Below are 23168 nucleotides of genomic sequence, written 5' to 3'. Positions count from 1 at the left end.
CGTAAGTGGGAGAGGAATATGTATGAGAAGGGCAGTGGGAGAAAGGAAATGGGAGGAGAGACGATGAGGCAGTTGGAGAAATGGTGAAGTGACATGAAAGGAGATAAGAGAATATATATCATGTGGGTAGGGGGAGAGGACACTATATGGGAGAAATATGCTGGGAGGACTGTATTTGAAAGGGAGGGAGAAGGGGCCATCGGGCCTGAGAAAGGGAGGTGGCTGAAGAGTAAGAGACAAAAGACCACGTGGAATCATAATGCTACAGACACAAGATGACTCTTATATGTTACTTTTAGCGCATATATATATATATATATATACACACACACACACACACACACACACAGTTTTTTCCTAAAAAAGTTAAAGTGGCTTAGAGCAACATGTAACCTAAAACACCACTCATATAAAATCAACAATAAAAATACCTTAAAAAATTAACAAGTCATAACACTTTATTGTTCATCCTTGTATTCTTCTCTTAATTCTCTGGAATTGCTATCCTTCCCTTGGTTTTCATGGTCTGTGAGGACTTGAATCTCAGCTTGACCCATAAATGTCCCTGCGTAGCAAAATCCATCATTTCATTGCTCTTCAAGTACCCTGATAGTTTGAACAGTGGAGTAACTAAATCATATATGTGGATAAATTATTAGTTATTTTGAGAATGTGACCTGTAGAAGGTTAAAGCCCAAATAAGACATCTTATGGTTTGGAGTATTATCTGTGATGAATATTGCCTTCCACATTTTCAAGGCCAGAGGGGTGGGGGTTGGAAATGGGAGACTGTCCACTGTTTGGTGAGGGGGTCACTCTAATCAGGCCAAGGCCAGGGGTAGGCAAGTACAGATTGTCAGGTGTCTTTCATTCCGCTGTCTGCTCATTGACGGATTTGGGTTTTCTTCCCGCTTCTAAAAAGTACAGAAGAAATTCTGACACAATTTACTTTTGCTGGTGCATAACACTGTATTTTTCTTCGCTCTGTGTAAAATCAATAAACAGCACAAACACACAAAAGATTGCTACACAGCACAGCAGTGAAGAGAGATCAGAGATGTATAAAATGTAGGTTTTTTAAAAAGGGGGAATATATATTAGCATATTTCCAAGCAACGTTCATATTTTTGTAGGAATGTACATTTGCGTACAGTTCCCGAAAGTAAAAAAATGGTCTGTGGAATCTGAGCAAGTTGGAAGATGTCGGTCCGCTGCGGAATCTGTGGGTTAGATTCATCGAAATTGGGAGTCACATGAATCTGTTCTGGATGTCTCCAACATCCCTAGCGGGGGGTCATAGCAGGAAAATGGCTACTCTTGCTTCACAGTATAGCTGGCCCTGGAAGGAGGCCTATCAAGGCATCAATATTTGGCCATTTGTTTGGCACCTTCCTCCAATTGCACATCACTCATTCTTCAAGAATGATTAGGTATGACGTAATGATGGCATCTTGCTTTCTCAGATGACTTTCTGGCAAGCGTGTCACCACAATGATGTATAGAATAGCACAGCTGCCATTTTTAGAGGAGCGCTTTTGAAGAACTAGTTGCCAGGTCCCTATTTCCTGTGTAAACGACTTCTTTCCTCCCCACCCCCATAAGTAGCCTATATTTTGCCGGGCGATTTGACATCGCAAAGGAGGTGAGCTTTTCAGAAAGACTGGGAGAGAAAAAGGTGTTAGCATTTTTTAAATTCTCTATCTTTGAGTCAAAAGTACTTTAAAAAAATCATGTAATCTCTGATTCTTGCCTTTGAACATGCAGATGTATCCAGATCTGAGGCTTAGCAATCAGTGAGAGAGTCAGCCTGAGTCTGGGCTCAGACTGCAGGTGGGGGCTTACGTGACTGCTCCTCCATACAAAAATAAAAATTGCGGTACACAGAAAATACGCTGTCAGGAAGAAGGTGTTAAAGCTAGCCTTCTCCTTAATGTGCTGGTTTCCTGCATTGAGAAGCGTTTGTCATCTGAGCCCCCACCTGCAGCCTGAAGGGGTACAGCCCAGACACTAGTTCATCACCGTTGTCAGAACTGAACTTAGGTTGATCATCATGTTGTCTTTTAGTGAGTCCAAAGTCAGGCGCCCCTTTTCAAAATGGCCACCACAGCTACCACAGTCAGTGTGTGGCAGCGAAACCCCCGCCGTTCAAGATGGGTCCCACGAATGGCTATACTTGATTTATGTATTTGTCAGCTTGGTAGCCTACACGGAGTTTATCCTCTCAAAAAGCCTGTGGGATAAGAGAGGCGGGGTTTGTACCTGGGCCTCCACAAGCCCAAGTGTAACGCGCTGCCTGTGGGTGAACCACGCTGGCTCTTCTCAAATTAAGCGGAGGCCAGATAGGAATAGCTGTCAGTCTAGAGTGAGGTGGGTGGAAGGAAAATACGACAGGACAGGGAGTAGAAGCAAGAAAAGGGAGACTGGCAGGGAAAGACATAGGGAGACCGAGGGCATGTACAGGCACAATAAAACTGGTGCTGGTTTAGCTGTCAGCTGTGCCAAGAAGTCCAGGGAATTGTGTCTCTGAAAGATAGCTAACAGCACAGGCCTATGCATGTTTACTCAGAAGTAAGTCCCACCGTTTTCAGTGGGGCTTACTTGCAGGTAAGTTCATATAGGATTTGTTTTTTAATTTTATTAAAATTATTTTTAGGCCGCACTTAAAAGTAGATTGCATCATAAGACTACAGTCCTAAGCACATTTTCTTGGGCGTAAGTACCAGTAGTGAGATTTACTTCTGAGTAAACATGCTTAGGATTCCATAGTGAGGCTGCCTGTCTACTCATTCCCTCACAAAATTACAGTGCCCAACATTCCCCAGAGAGAAGCCTTGGCTGGGGAAACAGTTGAAAGTTAGTCTAGGTTTGCTGTTCTACAAATAGAGCCTGTGGATGGTGGAAATAAGAGTGTGCAGTGATGGTAGTGGAAGGGCTAACCCCCCCCCCCCCATGGCCAACTTGAGCATATCCAGGGAAGATACGAATGACAACGATGGTGAAGTGCAAAAATGTGAGGAGCTGGCAGTGTTGCCAGATTATCAGTTTAGCATTCTTGCACCAGAGCATCAAGATTCTTGATTTTGGAACAGAACTCTCATCTGCAGGAAGAATGATTCCAACCATAGCCCACTCTGACACCCTCTACCCTTTCTCTCAAGTTAGCCCCAGAAGCCCCGTTCCTCAGCACCTTTTCATCTCGGGAAGCAGCAGCAACCCATGTTTATGCACTGCCACTTGCAGCTAACCTAATATAAAGGGATGGCAGGGTCCCTCTTCTCTTAGCCTTTTCCACCCCACTTCCAGCATTGTGCTGCAAAATAGAAACTGCCTGGTTTATTCAGACAAGCAGGGAAGCCCCCCTGCCCTCGCCCCCTTTGCTGGCCATATATTCCTGCATTGGGAATGCAAGGTGAAAATCAGTCCATACATTCCCTCCATAAATAGACTGACTGACTGACTGACTGACTATCTATCTATCTATCTATCTATCTATCTATCTATCTATCTATCTATCTATCTATCTATCTAATCCATCCATCCATCCATCCATCTATCCACACACACACACACACACACACATTATAGGTATTGCAGCTGCAGGGGGATCTGCTTTGGTGTTATGCTCCTATAAGTGGGACCAAAATTAGTGCAGCAGTGAGCAAGCCTGAGTTCTTGTGTATTTGTGTATGAGAGTGCAAAAGGTCTGTCACTTGTACAGAGGACCCCAAATCCTCTGTACAAGAATAAGAGGAGGCTGAGCTTGGGGAGGAAATGGACAGAAAGTTTGGGCACTAGCAAATTCTACTTTTGGGTTGCATGAAGAAATCATTAGTGCAATGGATGGTGACTGTACTATTTGGCATAGGCACTATTTGGCATATGGTAGGCCTCAGTAGAAGTATCTGTTGCTTGCTGCATTTGGAGGAGGAGGCAGTAAACTAGACAGTATGTTTAGCTTAGAGAGAAACAAAATTGAGAGATGTGATAGTGGATTTTTAAAATGTGAAAGGCTGCATTGAAGAGGAGGGAGAAAAGCTGTTTACCAGGGTTAGTTGAAGGAAAGATTGATGGGCTCAAGTTGATGGTAGGGAAGGTACCTGATTTTCTAAAAAAAACAACAACCCCCAAACAAATGCCCTGATCCAGTGTCACTGAGCACTTGTTATTGGCTCTGATTTAGGGGGATCTGATTTCCCACAGTACTCTTAACAGAGCCTGACATATCAAAATTTAAAAGGAACAGGCCAGGAAAATCCTCACTTGTAAAATTTATGGATGACTGGCTCTGTTAAAGGCAGAAGAGCAGAACCAATAAATCTATTTGTAACATTAACTGTTCCAACGAAGATTATCTTAGAAGTGGGGAAGCATAGTTGGGCCACCATTGAACTGGTTGCTTAGGCTAGTTATGGAATCTCTTCTGGAGGCTTTTCAGGAGAACAGAGAAACCTCTACAAATTATGACTTATGTGTAGGGAATCCAGAAATGTGAAGAAGGTTCCTGAGCTAGATCAGTGATTCCAAGAGCTTGAGGCAAGACTGAAGCCGTCCTAGGCAAGAATGGTCAGTTGCCAGTGGAGGCAAAGGATGCTGATAAATTGGATGTTGATTCCATTTGATGTGGCTTGCGCAGGAGAACAAAGCTTTACAGAGGACCGTAAGCACGTGCATATGCACACACACACACACACTCACAAAAGACAGAGAGAGAAGAAGATGGGTTCCTGCCCCAAAGACCATATAATCAAAATGTTGCCTGTTGAAGTGGGGAGGGAAAAAAGAATTTGTTGTGGGACAATTTGTTTTTCAGTGCTGATCAGGCCACTGCACCCCCCTCAAGACACGTTTTCCTCATATATGTAAAAAATGACAGGAGACTTCCTTTTTGTGCCCATTTGTTTTCCTTCTGTGACATTTACCATTTCTCTTAGAGTGAAATAACTAAAACGGGACAGAATAAAAGCCCAAGAACAGAGACGTAGACCTTGCAGAGTGAGAATGAGACAGACAGAGAGGAGGTGCAGATATACAGTTCCAAATGCTGAATTCTTTAATGCTACTGTTAAGGGTGTGGCAAAGGTGACTGAGACTCAGCCTAGGGATTTTGCAGTGGCCTGGAAAAGTGTCAGCATACTCGCAACCCCCCTGCCCCCACTCCCCAGTCTGAGAGTTAGTGAGTGTCTAAGAAATTGAGCTGTGACCCAGGATGTTTCTGGTTGTAATCTCTTTTCTGCTATGACTTCAGTAGATGACCTTAGGTGAGCCCATAACTGCTCTAGGGATGGTAATAACACTGAGCTACCTAAGATGTCGCTGTAAGGCTTCCTGAGGTAATAGATGTGACGTGCTCTGAATACTATATATAAATACTCAGTAGTAGTAGTAGTTGTTGTTGAGTCGTGTCCGACTCTTCGTGACCCCATGGACCATAGCACGCCAGGCCTTCCTGTCCTGCGCTCTCTCCCGGAGCGTGCTCAAGTTCATATTCATTGCATCGGTGATGCTAACTAGCCATCTCATCTTCTGCCATCCCCTTCTCCTTTTGCCTTCAGTCTTTCCCAGCATCAGGGTCTTTTCCAGAGAGTTTTCTCTTCGCATTAGGTGGCCAAAATATTTGAGCTTCTTCTTCAGTATCTGTCCTTCCAATGAGCACTCAGGATTGATTTCCTTTAGGATTGACTGATTGGACCTCCTTGCAGTCCAGGGGACTCGTAAGAGTCTTCTCCAGCACCACAATTCGAAAGCATCAATTCTTCGGCGCTCAGCCTTCCTTATAGTCCAGCTCTCACAGCCATACATTACTACTGGGAAAACCATAGCTTTGATTAGACGGACCTTTGTCAGCAAGGTGATGTCTCTGCTTCTTACTATGCTGTCTAGGTTTGCCATAGCTTTCCTCCCAAGGAGCAAGTGTCTTTTAATTTCATGGCTACAGTCACCGTCTGCGGTGATCTTGGAGCCCAAGAAAGTAAAATCTGTCACAGCTTCCATTTCTTCCCCTTCTATATGCCAGGGAGTGATGGGGCCAGATGCCATGATCTTCGTTTTTTTAATGATGAGTTTCAAACCAGCTTTTGCACTCTCCTCTTTCACCCTCAACAAGAGGCTCTTTAGATCCTCTTCACTTTCTGCCATTAGGGTGGTATCATCTGCATATCGGAGGTTGTTGATAATTCTCCCGGCAATCTTAATTCCGACCTGTGATTCATCCAACCCGGCGTTTCTCATGATGTACTCTGCATATAAGTTAAATAAGCAGGGCGACAATATGCAGCCTTGTCGTACTCCTTTCCCAATTTGGAACCAATCGGTTGTTCCATGTCTGGTTCTTCCTGTTGCTTCTTGACCCTCGTACAGGTTTCTCAGGAGACAGGTAAGGTGGTCTGGTATTCCCATCACTTTACGAATTTGCCACAGTTTGTTGTGATCCACACAATCAAAGGCTTTAGTGTAGTCAATGAAGCAGAAATAGACGTTTCTCTGGAATTCTCTTGCTTTCTCCATGATCCAGCAAATGTTGGCGATTTGATCTCTAGTTCCTCTGCCTCTTCGAAACTCAGCTTGTACTTCCGGTAGTTCTCGGTTCGCATACTGCTGAAGCCTAGCTTGTAGGATTTTGAACATCACCTTGCTGGCATGTGAAATGAGCGCAATTGTACGGTATAGAATCATAGAATCATAGAATAGTAGGGTTGGAAGGGGCCTACAAGGCCATCGAGTCCAACCCCCTGCTCAGTGCAGGAATCCAAGTCAGAGCATCCCTGACAAATGGCTGTCCAGCCTCGTCTTAAAGGCCTCCAGTGTGGGAGAGCCCACCACCTCCCCAGGTAATTGGTTCCATTGCCGTATTGCTCTGACACTCAGGAAGTTTTTCCTGATGTTCAGCCGGAATCTGGCTTCCTGTAACTTGAGCCCATTATTCCGTGTCCTGCACTCTGGGATGATCAAGAAGAGATCCTGGCCTTCTTCTCTGTGACAACCTTTCAAGTACTTGAAGAGTGCTATCATATCTCCCCTCAGTCTTCTCTTCTCAAGGCTAAACATGCCCAGTTCTTTCAGTCTCTCTTCATAGGGCTTTGTTTCCAGTCCCCTGATCATCTTTGTTGCCCTCCTTTGAACCCTCTCCAGCTTGTCTGCATCCTTCTTAAAGTGTGGTGCCCAGAACTGGACACAGTACTCCAGATGAGGCCTAACCAGTGCTGAGTAGAGGGGAACTAGTACTTCCCGGGATTTGGAAGCGATGCTTCTATTAATGCAGCCCAAAATAGCATTTGCCTTTTTTGCAGCCACATCACATTGTTGGCTCATATTCAGCTTGTGATCGACGACAATTCCAAGATCCTTCTCGCTCGTAGTGTGGTTGAGCCACGTATCCCCCATCTTGTAACTGTGCATTTGGTTTCTTTTTCCTAGGTGCAGAACTTGGCATTTGTCCCTATTAAATGCCATTCTGTTGTTTTCTGCCCAGCACTCCAGTCTATCCAGATCACTTTGAATTTTGTTTCTGTCTTCCAAAGTATTAGCTATCCCTCCCAATTTTGTGTCATCTGCAAATTTGATCAGCATTCCCTGCACCTCCTCCTCCAAGTCATTAATAAAAATGTTGAAGAGCACTGGGCCCAGGACTGAGCCCTGCGGTACCCCACTCGTTACCTCTCCCCAGCTTGAGAAGGTCCCATTGATAAGCACTCTTTGAGTCCGATTCTGTAGCCAACTGTGGATCCACCTGATCGTTGTTTCATCTAGCCCACTTCGAGCAAGTTTGCTCATCAGGATATCATGGGGCACTTTGTCGAAAGCTTTGCTGAAGTCGAGGTATATGATGTCTACAGCATTCCCACGGTCTACAAGGGAGGTGACTTGATCAAAAAATGAGATCAGATTTGTCTGGCAGGACTTGTTTTTGACAAATCCATGTTGGCTTCGAGTAATCACGGCATTGATGTCAAGGTGCTTCCAGATGGATTGCTTTATGATCTGCTCCAGAATTTTCCCAGGGATTGATGTCAGACTGACTGGTCTGTAGTTCCCAGGTTCCTCCTTTTTACCCTTTTTGAAGATAGGGACAACGTTAGCCCTCCTCCAGTCATCTGGCACTTCCCCGGTCCTCCATGATTTCTCAAAGAGAATAGACAGCGGTTCTGAGAGTTCTTCTGCCAGTTCCTTTATTACTGTAGGATGCAGTTCATCTGGCCCTGGAGATTTGAACTCATTCAAAGTAATGAGGTGTTCCTTGACCATATGCCTGTCGATCTCAAGCTGCAATCCTGCCCCTTCAGCCTGTACTTCGCCTTTGCCAGGGGGGTCATAGACCCTCTTTTGGGAGAAGACTGAGCCAAAGTAGGAATTGAGCACCTCTGCCTTTTCTTTGTCATCTGTTATCATTTTGCCATCCTTATTTAATAGCTGAACAACCATTTCTTTCCTCTGCCTTTTACTATGCACGTAGCTGAAGAAAGCCTTTTTGTTGTTTTTAGCATCCCTCGCTAACCTCACCTCGTTCTCCGCTTTAGCCTTCCTGACGCCATCCCTGCAATTCTGTGCTACCTGCCTGTACTCTTCCTTTGTTACTTGGCCTTCTTTCCACTTCCTATATGTGTCCTTTTTTGTTTTCAGGTCATCCCTAAGCTTTTTGTGAAGCCACATTGGCTTCTTCTGTTGTCTTCCACCTTTTCTTCTTGTTGGAATTGTTTGTGATTGTGCCTTGAGAATTTCCTTTTTTAAAAGTTCCCACCCATCTTGGACTCCTTTTCTCGCTAGCATTGTTTGCCATGGGACCTTACTGATCATTGTTCTGAGTTTATTAAAATCAGCTTTCCTAAAATCCAGGGTACGCGTTTGAGTACACTTGGCTTTTGCTTCCCTTAGAACCAAGAACTCAAGTACAACATGGTCGCTTTCCCCCAGAGTTCCTGTAACTGCTACTTTATCCATTAAGTCATCTCTGTTGGTTAGGATCAAGTCAAGGATAGCCGATCCTCTAGTTCCTTCCTCTACTTTCTGTAGGAGGAAGTGATCCGCCACACAAGTCAGGAATTTCCTGGAGGGGCCATGTTTTGCAGAATTTGTCTCCCAACAAATATCGGGGAAATTGAAGTCCCCCATTACTACTACATCATGCTTCCTTAAAACATTGGCTATTTGCTTTTCAAAAGTTTCATCCTTGGCTTCTCCTTGATTGGGTGGCCGGTAGTAGACTCCGACCACCAGGTTCCTTTTATTCTTTGCTCCATTTATTTCAACCCAGATGCTCTCGATGGGGCTACCAAGCTCCTCCTCCTGTATTTCTGTGCAGAGATATGTATTTTTCACATACAGTGCAACCCCGCCTCCCTTTCTGTTCCTCCTGTTCTTTTTGAACAAGTTATATCCTTCAACTGCTGTATTCCAGTCATGAGAGTCATCCCACCAAGTCTCAGTTATACCTATCAAGTCATAATTTCCCTCTTGTATTAAGAGTTCAAATTCGTTCTGTTTGTTTCCCATACTCTGGGCATTAGTATATAGACATCGAAGACCATGTGCTTCATAGTCTGGCTTTCTTCCTACATGTGTCTGAAGACTATTATTGGGCGCTATCAGCGCTGTTCTCTCCGTTGCAGTGCATGCGCCTACGTCCATTGTTACCCCCAACATTACATCTCCCTTCCCCGTAGGATTCAGTTTAAAGCCCTCCTGATGAAGTTCTTCATGCTGTGGCCAAACACATTCTTCCCAGCCTTTGTGAGGTGCAACCCATCCCTAGCCAACAGCCCATCTTCCAGGAAGTATAGCCCGTGGTCCCAGAATCCAAATCTCTCTCGTCGGCACCACCTTTGTAGCCAGTCATTCACCCGGAGTATTTTTCGTTCCCTTTCTATCCCTCTTCTAACTACTGGAAGGATGGATGAGAAAACTATCTGGGCCCCAAAGTTCTTGAGTTTCCTTCCCAAAGCTTCAAAGTCTGACGTGATCTCTTCATAGCTCCGCTTGGCGCTATCATTTGTTCCCACATGGATGAGAAGAAAGGGATACCTGTCAGTGGGCTTTATGAGTGCAGGTAACCTTTCAGTCACGTCTCTAATCTGTCCTCCCGGGAGACAACATACCTGGCGAGTCCATGGGTCTTCGCGACATACTTGGGTCTCGATCCCACGCAGCAAGGAGTCTCCCACTACTACCACTCTTCTCTTCTTCTTCTTGTAGGCCTGGGTTTCATCGCCTCTGTTTGACTGACCTTCAGCCTCTTGCTCACTCTCATGCAGGTTCCCCTGTGATTCCTCCTCTGCAGGCTGTCCTCCAGTCTCATCTGCAAGTACCTGGAATCGGTTCCACAGCTCCACTGCTTCCACTGGCACAGAGTGGCGTCTAGTTCTTCTTCTCCTAACTGTCACCGTTTTCCAAGGAGTATCCTCTACTCCATTTTTCTTCTCCTCAGCATTTCCCACTTCTGCCTCATCCTGCTGTTGCTCTTCAAGCTTCTGGTCTGCCCTTTGCTGCTGTAGTTCCCCCATTCTGTCCAAGAACTCTTCGTGTTCTCTTATTCCCCAGAGGGTTGACAGTCGCCGCTCCAGTCCACTTACTTTTTCCTCCAGCAGCGTGATCAACTTGCACTTGTTGCAGGTGTAGGCCATGTTGTTCTCAGGCAAGAAAACAAACATGGCACACACCTTGCAGGTCACCACCACTGGAGAGTCTTGTCCTTCCATAGCCCCGTTTCCCTTTTTGTGTCTAGCTTTGTGATTGTTCTAGACTAGCCTGTGCCTGCTCCTCTACTCAGTAGAGGTTAAAAGCAGAGTCCCACTGGTGTGGAAGTGTGTGTTACAAGACAAATAAATGGGAAAAAGTTAGTTAAAAAAAAAATGTTAGGGGCCTCCCCCTTGACCTCCCCTGCCGAACTCCCCTGGCCAACTCCTGTTTGCTCCCCCTGACCGCTCGCTCTGCTCGCTCGCTCTCTGGGAGCTTGCCTGCTTCTGTAGTCCCTGGACCAGCTGGAGCAGCTTGCTCTGCTCTGCTCTGCTCAGCTGGGAGGCGGGAAACAGACTGAAGCTTCCCGCCCAGTCAGCTGCTGGGAGTACTCAGGCCACACCCCTCCAATTCAGTTGGAGCTCTCAGAAGCTCCTGGTGAGCTCACAGCCAGTCAGAAGGATAAAGGGCGGCGCCCTGGGCTTCCTGCAGCCCACTTACCTCTTAGTAAGTGGGTTGCAGTAGTTTGAACACTCTTTGGCGTTGCCCTTCTTTGGAATTGGAATGTAAACTGACCTTTTCCAGTCTTGCAGCCACCGTTGAGTGTTCCAAATTTGTTGGCATATTGAGTGCAGCACTTTAACAGCATCATCTTTTAGGATTTTAAATAGCTCCGCTGGAATACTGTCATCTCCGCTAGCTTTCTTGTTAGTAATGCTTCCTAAGGCCCACTTGACTTCACTCTCTAGGATGTCCGGCTCAAGTTCAGTGACCGCACTCTCATGGCTATCAGGGACATTCAGATCTTTCCTGTATAGTTCTTCTGTGTATTCTTTCCACCTCTTCTTAATCTCATCTGCTTCTGTTAGGTCCCTGCCTTCTTTGTCCTTTATCATGCCCGTCTTTGCACAAAACGTTCCCTTGAGATCTCCAATTTTCTTGAAGAGATCTCTAGTCTTTCCCATTCTGTTGTTTTCCTCGATTTCTTTGCATTGTTCATTTAAGGAGGCCTTCTTGTCTCTCCTTGCTATTCTCTGGAACTCTGCATTCAGTTGGATATATCTTCCCCTTTCTCCCTTGCTTTTCGCTTCCCTTCTTTCGTGAGCTACTTGTAAAGCCTCCTCAGACAGCCACTTGGCTTTCTTGCATTTCTTTTTCTTTGGGATGGATTGAGTTGCTGCCTCCTGAACAATGTTACGGACCTCCGTCCATAGTTCCTCAGGCACTCTATCTATCAGGTCTAATCTCTTAAATCTATTCCTCACCTCCACTGTATATTCATAAGGGATATGATTTAGGTCATACCTGAATGGTTTAGTGGTTTTCCCTACGTTCTTCAATTTAAGCCGAAATTTTGCAAGAAGCAGCTCATGATCTGAGCCACAGTCAGCTCCAGGTCTTGTTTTGACTGACTGTATAGAGCTTCTCCATCTTTGGCTGCAAAGGACATAATCAATCTGATTTCGATATTGACCATCTGGTGATGTCCATGTATAGAGTCGCCTCTTGTGCTGTTGGAAAAGAGTGTTTGCTATGATCAGCATGTTCTCTTGGCAAAACTCTATTAGCTTTTGTCCTGCGTCATTTTGTACACCAAGGCCATGCTTGCCTGTTATCCCAGTGATTTCTTGACTTCCTACTTTAGCATTCCAATCCCCTATGATGAAGAGGACATCTTTTTTTAGTGTTAGTTCTAGAAGGTGTTGTAGGTCTTCATAGAACCCAACAACCTCAGCTTCTTCGGCATCAGTGGTTGGGGCATAGACTTGAATTACTGTGATGTTGAATAGTTTGCCTTGGATTCGTACTGAGATCATTCTATTGTTTTTGAGATTGTACCCCAGTACTGCTTTTCCCACCCTTTTGTTGACTATGAGTGCTACTCCATTTCTTCTAAGGGATTGTTGCCCACAGTAGTAGATATGATGGTCACCTGAATTAAATTCGCCCATGCCTGTCCATTTTAGTTCGCTGATTCCCAAGATGTCGATGTTCAGTCTTGCCTTCTCATGTTTGACCACCTCCAGCTTACCTTGATTCATTGATCTGACATTCCAGGTTCCTAAACAATATTGTTCTTTACAGCATCGGATTTTCTTTTCACCACCAGACACATCCACAGCTGAGTGTCCTTTCGGCTTTGGCCCAGCCACTTCACTCCTTCTGGCGCTACTTGGAAATACCCTCTGCTCTTCCCCAGTAGCATATTGGACACCTTCCGACCTGAGGGGCTCATCTTCCGGCGTCATCTCTTTTAGCCTTGTGATACGTTCCATGGGGTTTTCTTGGCAAGAATACTGGAGTGGGTTGCCATTTCCTTCTCCAGTGGACCACATTTTGTCAGAACTCCCCGCCATGACCTGTCCGTCTTGGGTGGCCCTGCACGGCATAGGTTATGGCTTCACTGAGTTACGCAAGCCCCTTCGCCACAACAAGGCAGTGATCCATGAAGGGGTCAGTAGTAGTATAGGGTTTTAAAAACTCTCATTAAACATAATAGCTACTTTCTTTTGCACTTGTTGCTGTTGCATTTCATCCACGTTCAACACACAAGACCAAAAACTGGGTCTAGTTTTCCAAACTAGTGTCATGTACAATAATACTACATTATTGGTATGGGACAGACAAATCTAGGATTCTCTAGACTTTAGCTCCTCTATTCCGTTATAAAATATTATTTAAATAACAGAAATAAACACAAAGTAGGTACAGTATTTTTTTATTGGTCTGCTTAATTTGGAAGTAGAAGTATTGTTATTTCTTTAACTTCTTTGAATATGCAAGCTTCTAGGTTACATAAAACTTTCCATCAGTTACAATGTAAAAGCAGATAAGAGGGCAATCCTGTGCAGAGTTAAGTGCATCTAAGTGCATTGAAATCAATGATTGTGCCCAACTCTGCATAGGATAGGTCTGTACACCCCCTTCCCTGGAGCGCATATAGAGTGAATGCCTGGAAGATACTGCATTAAGGCATGGGATGGGATTATATGACCTTCAGAACTTGCTCTCATCTATGGCACAATTTGCTTCACTTGCTACTAAAATGAAAGGCCTGCATTAAATCACTGATTTAAAAAAATCATTTCTTAGGGGGCTGTTTAAGATAGGTGTTCATTAAATACATAAAGTATGAAAGTACAGAACTCCATTAAATGAGTAATTAAATATGTGTCTGTGTACACCGTTTGCATGAGTACATAAGAACACACCTCCTGGCTCAGACCAAAGGTCTATTTAGTCCAGTATCCTGTCTCCAAGATCAGCCAGCTGCCTTTGGGAAGTGCACAAATAGGGCAGAAATGCAACTGCCCGCCCTTGCTGTTGTCTCCAGCATCTGGTGTTCAGAGGTATTGTGGCTCTGAATGTGGAAATTCCATGTAGCTAGCATGGCAAATAATCATTGATTGACACCCTCCAGAAATTTGTCCAATCTTTTTTTAAACCATCCAAGCTAGTGGACATAATCATGTCCTGGTAGTGAAGTATGTGCCATTTGTGTGAATGAATAAGTTTTTGTGAAAGCAGACAACTGCACACTCATGTGTGCACACAAACTCTGAGCTGGCTGTAGGTGGCAGGCAGTAGCACCTTAACTGCGCCTTAATCTTGAGCTCCTCTGTACCCTTATCTGACTTGTTGAAAAATCAGCCCAGTAACAATTCTCTGTACACAGAATCCTTGCCTCATCCCTTCAAGCTCCTGTTTTCCATCAGCTTTCCTGGGTCAGGAGCTGTACATGAGGCTCATGTAGCTGTAGGTGGGACCCATCCCTGGGGACCAAGGGATGCCTACTCTCCCTGGGCATGCCTTGTCAGGATGAGCCAGAACCCTTTGTGTGAGCCAGATAAGAGTCTCGGCAGCGTTTGTCCTCTCTGTCCTGCTGCCATGTGGCTGGGTTAGAGCATCTTGTACTTGTATTCCAATCTTAGTAGCACTGCTACTGCTCGCTGTGTCTCTGAGAGAGAGAGAGAGAGAGAAATGTGAAATCTGGGAAAGTTCAGAGCCTGGGAGGAGAAGGACTCAGTGCTGTTCCTTCAGTGAAGCAGGCCTCAAGGTGAAACTGTGCCCTGTTTGTTGGTCTAGGGTGTGTGTGTGTGTGTGTGTGTGTGTGTGGATTGTGATGGATGCACCTCTCTAGCACACGCCTTGCTGTTGGCTTGCAAGTAGAAAGCATCCTCCTAGACAAGTGCAGTGTTTGCACTTATCAGGCATATCCATGATATGTCTGGATGTCACGCATACTGAATGGACATCCATAAGCCACATGGGGAATGTGATCATTGCTGGTCCAAATGGCAGTCAATGAGTAGGTTGGAGTTGTAGCAATGAGAAGGGCTCCTAGGCCCCTTTCTGGGATTTTCAGCTTTTATTTTTTCAAAAGTGTGTTACTAGCCCTTATGTTTATCGAAATTCAAGGAAACTCAGCTTTCAGTGTTCTGGCCAATGAGTGCAGTGAACAAAGTCATGCGCACAAGAGAGGGAGAGAGAGGGAGGGGGAGAGAGAGAATATATACCCACACACGTTTTTGCACTGAATTATGAATGCCTTTTCAGTATTCACTTGGTGCCCCCCTCCCAGACAGTACAGGATTTCTTGCCTGAGTAGGGTCAATATAGGTGGCACAGTATAAGGGAGGCCTTGCAGCATAGCACCCGTAGTTTAGTGCTTAATTTATCTATTGAAAACATTTAAATAATGTTATTTAGTTGGTAGATCGCGCAACTAAAGCTAGACTTTCTGAATCAATGGAGGTTAATATTGGATGTATAAAGGAAATATTTTAATTGGTGGGGCTATGATTTGAGGGCACCTGTTCATTTATTTGTGGCTGGGGTAAGGGCTATGTTACTGTAGTAGGGAATGAAAAAAACCTCATAAAGATGTCATTTATCTTCTAACAATGAGTGGTAGATATTTGCCTATTAAAGTTGACATAAATTTCAATCTCTCAAACAGGCATTTCTGTTGAGGTTTTGATAATATGTAACTTTATTTAAATTAATCAATTGAAAAGCTGGAATTTAACAACTATAAATTTTTTCAGGGGATAATAGCCAGCAAGGAAAGGGTCAGAGTGCATGTGCATGTGTATGTGTGTGAGCTCAGAAAAGATTGCCAGTCTTTTGATGAGGTTGCTGTAACTGGGAAAAATGGTTGATTTCTTTTTTGCTCTGGCCTCTCCCCTTTTGGCTTTGATTCCTAGCAGAAGCAGCAGCAGCAAACATCACATTTCTTGTCCTGATAGGAACCTCCTCAGAGAACCGCCACCCCCTTCCCCTACGTGCTCAGACCACGGCAGGGGTGGGACATTGTGTTTCCCCCTTTTCCTCCCTCCCAAATGCCCTTTTCACTCGCATTATCCCGTGGCCCTTGCCTTCACCCCTGTCACCCATTCCTGAGACTAACTTGACTTGCCTGTGTTGTTGTAGGGGGCAGATGGTCTGTCGGAGCCTGAGGGCATCGCTCTCAAGCGCGTTGCGGTGGTGGAAGATTTCTTTGACATCATCTACTCGATGCATGTGGAGAGCTCAGCAGAGCCAGGCAAAGCCCCCAAACATGCCGGGCAGAAGAAAACCTACCGAGCGGTGAGACTCTGTCTTTGATTTTCCCAGGAGGCATAAGTGGTCCTGGGGCTGCCTCCCACAATATCCCACCCCACCCCAGAGGTGGGCAGAATAGGGAACTGTGTCCTGCATGTGAGAAGTGGGAGAAAGGACTGGATAGGAGGGAGCAGAGTGGGCATGAGAGAAAGAGCGAGAAAGGGCAGCCATGGCAGATTTGCTCAGAGAAGGGAGGGGCCAGGCATGAGCAGTAAGATGTGGGGGAGGCAGTGGCCAGCCACGCAGTATCAAAAGGAAACACTCCTTATGATAAACAAAGGATAGCCTATGGAACACGTTGCCACAGCTTAACAATAATTAGGATTGACTTAACACTTATTGAGCACTCAAAGCATTTCACATACATTGGAGTGGAAGCAGCCTAGCATCCTCCTGGGCTTGTCCAGTCCCCACAGCTTCTCTGGCGCTGCTGCAAGGAGGAGTTTGGAAGTTTTCGCTTCTGTCTTGAAGATTAACTGTAGCTTGCCACATCATCTGAACCCAGACAAACTGTGGCTAATTGTAGCTATGGTTAGTGGAAATAAGCCAACTTCAAACCATAGTTCATTAACTGGACTTGTTTGTATTGGTTAAGATTAACTAATGATTAACTAATTAAGGATTAACTAATATTAACTAATTAGTTAAGATGACACATTAAATTGCAGCTATTCTAAAATGGAAGTGGAAGCTTCTGATCTCCTTGCAGTTGCACCAGAGAAGGAGGGTGCAAATCCAGGAGAGGTTAGGCTCATATTAGTAATGCAGCCAGTACCTCAGGTCTTCTCAACAGCCCTTTAAGGTAGGTCAGTATTATTATTATCATCATCCTTACATTGCAGATGGAGGGGGGTAGGATGGCAGCTTGCCTAAGGCCATCTAGTGAGTTCATGTCCTTGTAGCTCATGTGCTGCTCTAGCTCCGTTGTGATGGATATTGTAATATGTTAATGGCTTTAACATTTATCCTAATTCCTTTTCAAGACAGTCAGTGGCTCTTGGACTAGTGTGCTAACCATACTTCATGTTCTGATAAGGGGCAGGATATAATCAAGGCTGAGCATGTTTCATGCCTCACAAGCATGCAATGGGGTATTATTTGCAGAACTCAGCATCCTGTGAATTTCAGCTTTGTGTTTAAATAAACCCCTACATGTTTCTAGCCTGTAAATCTGCAGATATAGCTTTGAAGATGTGTGGGCATGAAATCTCAGAAGTTCAGTGATGGAGCACGTGATTTTCAGGCAGAGGGTCCCAATCTTTGCATCTCCATTTAAAATGACCTCAGGTAATGGGAGAGGCCCTTCTCTGCCTGAGGGATCAGGGAGCTGCTGCCAGCCAGGGTAGGTAATACTAGGCTGGATGGACCGATGATCTGACTCAGTAGAAAGCCACTTCCTATGCCTTCCTAGGGGAGCTTAGCAGATTTTCTAGGAAGCAGAAGACAGGACTTGAGCATCTCCCAGAGAGGGTTTTGCCCACCCTCTTCAGAAGTAGGAGAAGATGGCATTCTGTAGATTAAGCAGGTACTTGCAGATGGGCTAAATTAACATCATTTATTCAGGTTGTAGAATTTCCTGGACCCAGGATGTTAGCTTTTTATGGACTGAGGACACACATCCCTGGATACTGCCACACTTGCTGCCTGCGGAACCTCCCTGAGGCATCTGGCTCCAGGAAATTGTTGTCCTGGATGGATGGGGAGCTAGGTTCCATGCCTTAAAATTCTGCTCCAGTTCTTCTGATCCTGCCAGAGCTGCACTATGTATACTAGAGGTCCTCAGTTCATAGCATGGCTGCCACACTACAAACTCCTAGACATTGAGGGAGAGTCTATAGCTTGGTGGCAGAGCCCCTGGTTTGCAGATAGAAGGTCCCAGATTCAGTCCCTGGCATCTCCAGTTGAAAGGATCAAGTCTCATGTGATGCCCAAGCTCCTGGTGAGCTGCTGCCAGCCAGAGTCCTGGGCTGGATGGATCCGTCATCTGACTGGGTTGAAGGCAGCTTCCTAAGTACCTTTTTAAGTGGACCTCAAGGTTTTATGGAGTCTTGTGGCGGGGTAGAAATGACCAAATAAAACAAACAAATTTGGACCACAGGTTGGGGAATCTAGCGTTTATCATGTTTCCACTGTAAAATGGGAGTTTTTGCTTGAGTGTCAAGGTGACATCTTATATTTGTTTCCTAACCGTTATTGCTACCTGCCCCAATGTGGTGAGCTATGCATTTAAATTTATATTCTTTATTCAGTTATTAGTAATGATGATAACACGTGCTTTCCAGTTCCTTCCCATCCAGCATCCCCATTTCTCTCCATCCGTCCTTCTTTCGGACTGGAGATGATTTGGCTCCCGCAGGCTCGCTTACTGCAGATGACTGGGGTGGCCTCTCCCTCCGTGTCCTCTTTTGACACATTTGTAACTTGGGGCCTAGAATCTCTTGCCTTATTCTTTCCTGCTCTGTTTATTCCTGGGGCACAGAGGAGCTAGATGCAGCAACTGAGGTATTTGTAGGCCAGGACAGCTTGCAGCTTTTGCACTCTGGCTTCCAGTAACATTTGGATTTCTGCTTGAAAAGGTCCCATCTGTGAGCACCTTGGTTGCTCTGGAGATCCAGTGGGGCCATATGTGCAGCTGGAGTCTCTGCCTCAGTGTCTGCATGCATGCGTGTGTGCGCGTGCGTGCATGCACGCATGCTCTTATGTGGAGAATCTCTTTCTACACCGAAGCCCATCCTCCAAAGGGAGCATGGCTGCCTGATGTCCTGCAATGCAGGCCTGTCCCTCCCTTTCCCAGCTGGGCTCTGTTTGCCTCTGGCATCATTCCCAGGGAGCAAGGAGCTTGTGTGCATCTCCTCTGTCCCTAAGAGCAGCTGCAGGCTGCACAGCCTGGAGGCTGCCCCTGTCATTGCCTCTGCACAAGGCTAGCAAATCTATTGTGTGAGCCGATTCTCCCTGCCTGTTGGCAGGTCACCTCTCCATAATGGTGGAGGGTAAGGCCACCAGTAGAACCACAATTCAGAAAACTTTCTGCTTGTTTCTACAACAGACAGGCCTGGCCCTCCCCTAATTCCTTCAATTTGGCCCCAGGGTGTGCTCATCTCTGCCTTGCACAACCCCAGGGGAGCAGGCGGGATATGTCTGCTTTTCCCAGGCCTGCTTGCAGCCGGGCTTCTGCTCCACCCCCCACCCCCCTTGCGCTGATCTCATCACATTAGCAGGCTTGTATCCCCTTCTGACCTGGCAGGACTCTTAACCATCTTCCCTCTCTGGTGCCCACGTGGATGCTGCACTAGACCAGAATTAATCTGGGGTGTCAGATTCAGGGGGCAAGTGCCCTGCGTTACAACCCTGCCTCAGGAGGGAACAATGTGATGCGCTGAAGGGAATCCTGTCTCCTAGGAGGGACTCTGTTGCCACCTTGTTGGTGCTTGCCCACCCCTTCTGTGTTAAGGGCAGCCTCTTTCTTACTGCAGTGGTCAACTTGTATCTGGACTGAACCACTTCAGAGGTTTCATACAATGGAATGATCCTACACACCACACACACACACATACACACACACACACACACACACACACATTCTTTAACATTAAAAAAATCCCTGCATATGGCAAGCTAAAAGTCAGGGAGAAGATTTCTAGGCAAGCCTTCTCTCTGAAATGTCACAAATTCTTGTAAGGAGGAGCATTTGATGTGAGCTCCTACCGTACAGGCTGAAGTGGTGCAGCCCAGACACAGGTTTTCCACCTCTGTGAGGACTAGGCCGGAACATAAGAAGAGTCATCCTGGAGCTGAGTAAAAGCCATCTAGTCCAGCATTCTGTTCACACAACCAGCTGCCTGTGGGAAGCCCACAAGTAGGACATGTGAGCACCCGGAGTCACTGGAGAGTTTGCCTTTGTCTGTCGCCTCCAGAGAACAGCCAATCAGGTTGAGAACTTGGAAGGGGAGGTAATTCACTGTGTGCTAGGTAGAGCATCAGAAATAAATTAGCTGAATGTTTGCAAGATAGGTGCCTTGGGGGCTGCTAGAGTGAAAAGCTGAGATGGAAGTGTTTTGCAGTCTGGTGTCCCTAATATGGGGAAGTGTGAGAAAGGCAGTTCTTCAAAAGAAATCACAAAAATGGTATGTGATTTCCTTTAAAAAAACAACAACAGCAGATGAGGAGAAACTATCTCTTCCTGGAGTAGGTGGCACAGCGGCATGGCCACCTGCCTCAGGAGTGGGTTGTGTGATAAACTACACAGGCACAAAGAACTTAGCCCCTAAACATGATCTGGCTGTCTTCTGGATGGTTTGACTAACACTTAGTACTTGGTTTCTAAAACAAGATGTGCTGTGACTCAAAGACTGCTTGGTCATGTTTTCCAAACTGGAAGCCCTTCTCCCTAATTTCAGATATATGAGGAGTGGCTGTGTTTATTCACTGATAAGGGCAAGAAACTACACATGCTCAAAGGAACTATTACTGCATATATTCCAGGACTCAGCCTTGGGACTGAAAATAGCTTTTTTGAGCCTAAGCCATTGTGAGATCTGGCTTGAATTAAGCCCTACAATCCCCCTGCCCCGGCTTCTTGGCAGGTATTTTAGGACAGTAGTATTCTCAGCACAAGGTTCGCTTAGTCTATGGAGTAAACCCAGTTCCTGAATGAACTTCGGAGTTCAAAAAATGAAAGTGGAAGTCTTGTTGTGCTACTCCAAGACCATCGGGGTTAAGTTCCCACCTGCTGTCCAGACATGGCCATGTTGTAGACCAGTCTTCAACCAGCAGAACTGGGGGATGATGGGAGCTGTAGTCCAACACATCTGGAGGACACCAGACTGGGGAAGGCTGCTATAGACAGACAGGTGATGGAGGAGGAAGGATCATCAATATGATAGTTAGAGGAGCTTATGGTTATCAGTTGCCTGTTTACAAATTCACTCTGGAAATCAGATGATGTAGACATAAATGCCTTAATTCAGACTGCAGGTCTGTCTAGCCCAATATTGTCTGCTCTGACTGATAATTGCTCTCCAAGATTTCAGGCAGGGTTTTCCCCCACACATTTTTGTTCCTTGAGATCCTTTTAGCTGGAGATGCTAGGAATAGAACCTGGGACTTTCTGTATACAAAGCGCATGTTCTGCAACTGAGCTGTCAGACTCTGGCATATTTTTCCATATAATGTTTAGAACATGTTACGGTGGGGTATAAATCCCTCAAATACAATAGAAAATAAATTATTGTGGGGTCAAAGAACCTTGCCAGGTCCAGGACAGAGTTGGCTCCATTAAAGAAAAACATATTTGGAGTTTTATTCTGTGACCATTATTCTGTGTAAAGCTCTTTCTCCCAGCTTCAAATGTTAAGGGATTCTCTTCACACCTTCCTGTGGGATTTGATTGAGCCAGTGTAAAGGAGTAGGATGACCAGCTTGAACCTGGTCATCCTGGATTCAGCTCCCCACTCAGCCATGAGGCTCAGTGAGTGAACTTGGTCCAGTTGCTGCCTCTCAGCCTAATCTACATCACAGGGTTGTTGTTAGGCTAAAAGTAGGGTAAACCCATTGATATGCTAACCTGACCTTCTTGTGTTAAATAAATAATGGCAGGACCTCCACTGCTAGAGAGTGGGTGAGATGGTTTTGCATACCAGTCGAAATTTCCCTTAAAGGAGATTCAGTAGGTTGAGCATCACACTCAGGGTTTAAGGGCCAATTCATACACTGCCCCTGCTTGTTCTCCTTCCCAATCATGTGAGTGGCCTGCTCACAGCAGGAATGGGGTACTAATGAGCTGGGAACTGGAGAATTTCAGCCACAGCAACTTTTGTGGTCTGTTAAATGCATTTTTGAGTTTTTCTGATCATCGAAGTGATCTAACTGCCCAAATAAGTCAAATTCCAGCTGATGCCACACTGCCCTCAAGAATAGATAGCCCCTGCAAGGGTAGAGAAAGAGGATGTAAGTGTTAGAAAGCAGCATGTGAATTTTATCTAACTGATGGCCACATTTTCGAATCAGAAGGACTTTGTCTCCATGTCAAAATGGCTTCATAAAACACTGCTGTTTTTGTGATGCTTTGAACTAAAAATTGAAAGAAGCAAGATAAGGCATGGCTGGGATGCCGTTCTCAGCTCATTTTCCGATTAGCCAAGCAGCCTCTTCATGCTGCCTGAATTGGGCAGCTCCTAAAAGGGAACTGCTGACGCATGCCCGGTGGGCTCCTTGAGAGAAGAAGGTTAGGCAGGCTGATCACACCGCCAAAAGGCAGGAGGAGCTGTGTGAGGCCTTTGGCCTTGAGAGAAGTGGCAAGTGCCCAGGGAGCCGTCTTGGCATCTTCTAGCAATGTGGGACCAAGTCCCCCTCTGTGCTCTTTGCCCTGCTACTCTAAGCTCGCCAGCAAAAAAATGGGGTTATGCTGCCACTCAGTGGAGATACTTATCTTTTTCTTTCTTTTTTTTAAGAAATCAGGGTGGTTTGATTCTTGTTTGTAGAAATCCTCCTTTTGAACCCACTATGTTCTCAGTACGTGCACGCACACATGCACACACACTATCTCACTCAAGGATTCAGACATTTTCTTCTTTTTTCCTGATTTTTAAGAGCAATCTCATGTGATCTGTGTCCCACTTTTCCTTTTGCTGATGTTGAATGCTTTGGTATTTTTAAAAAACGTTTTTCTTCACATGCAAACTGAAGAGGGTTAATTGGAGCAGGACAGGGGGTGTTTTCTGCAGTGTTGCTAAACATGTTGTTTCGCCTCTAACGTGCCTTTCCCCACCCCCTCTTCCTTTTAACTTACTAATATGGTTAAAGCTGCATGTCACATGGGAATCGGCTATTTATTTATTTATTTATTTATTTATTTGAATGGTCGCTCTTCCCATAATGTAGCTATTTAATTTGAAAGATCT

General features: G+C 45.4%; 1 protein-coding gene across 1 annotated transcript in view; it reads left to right on the top strand.

Annotated features, from left to right (window-relative positions):
- NOL4L (nucleolar protein 4 like) overlaps positions 1-23168 on the top strand; it is a 163498-nt gene that overhangs the window by 45462 nt on the left and 94868 nt on the right. Inside the window, exon 2 of the mRNA XM_084854573.1 lies at positions 16099-16254. Within this exon, the coding sequence (XP_084710699.1) occupies positions 16099-16254 (156 nt within the window). The remainder of the gene's footprint in view (positions 1-16098; positions 16255-23168) is intronic.

This window comes from Heloderma suspectum, chromosome 4 (assembly GCF_057233095.1).
Source record: "Heloderma suspectum isolate Gila_16-S chromosome 4, 16-S_ref, whole genome shotgun sequence".
Lineage (NCBI taxonomy): Eukaryota > Metazoa > Chordata > Lepidosauria > Squamata > Helodermatidae > Heloderma > Heloderma suspectum.
The sequence above is the reverse complement of the archived record's forward strand: the minus strand, read 5'-3'. Positions and strand labels throughout refer to the sequence as shown.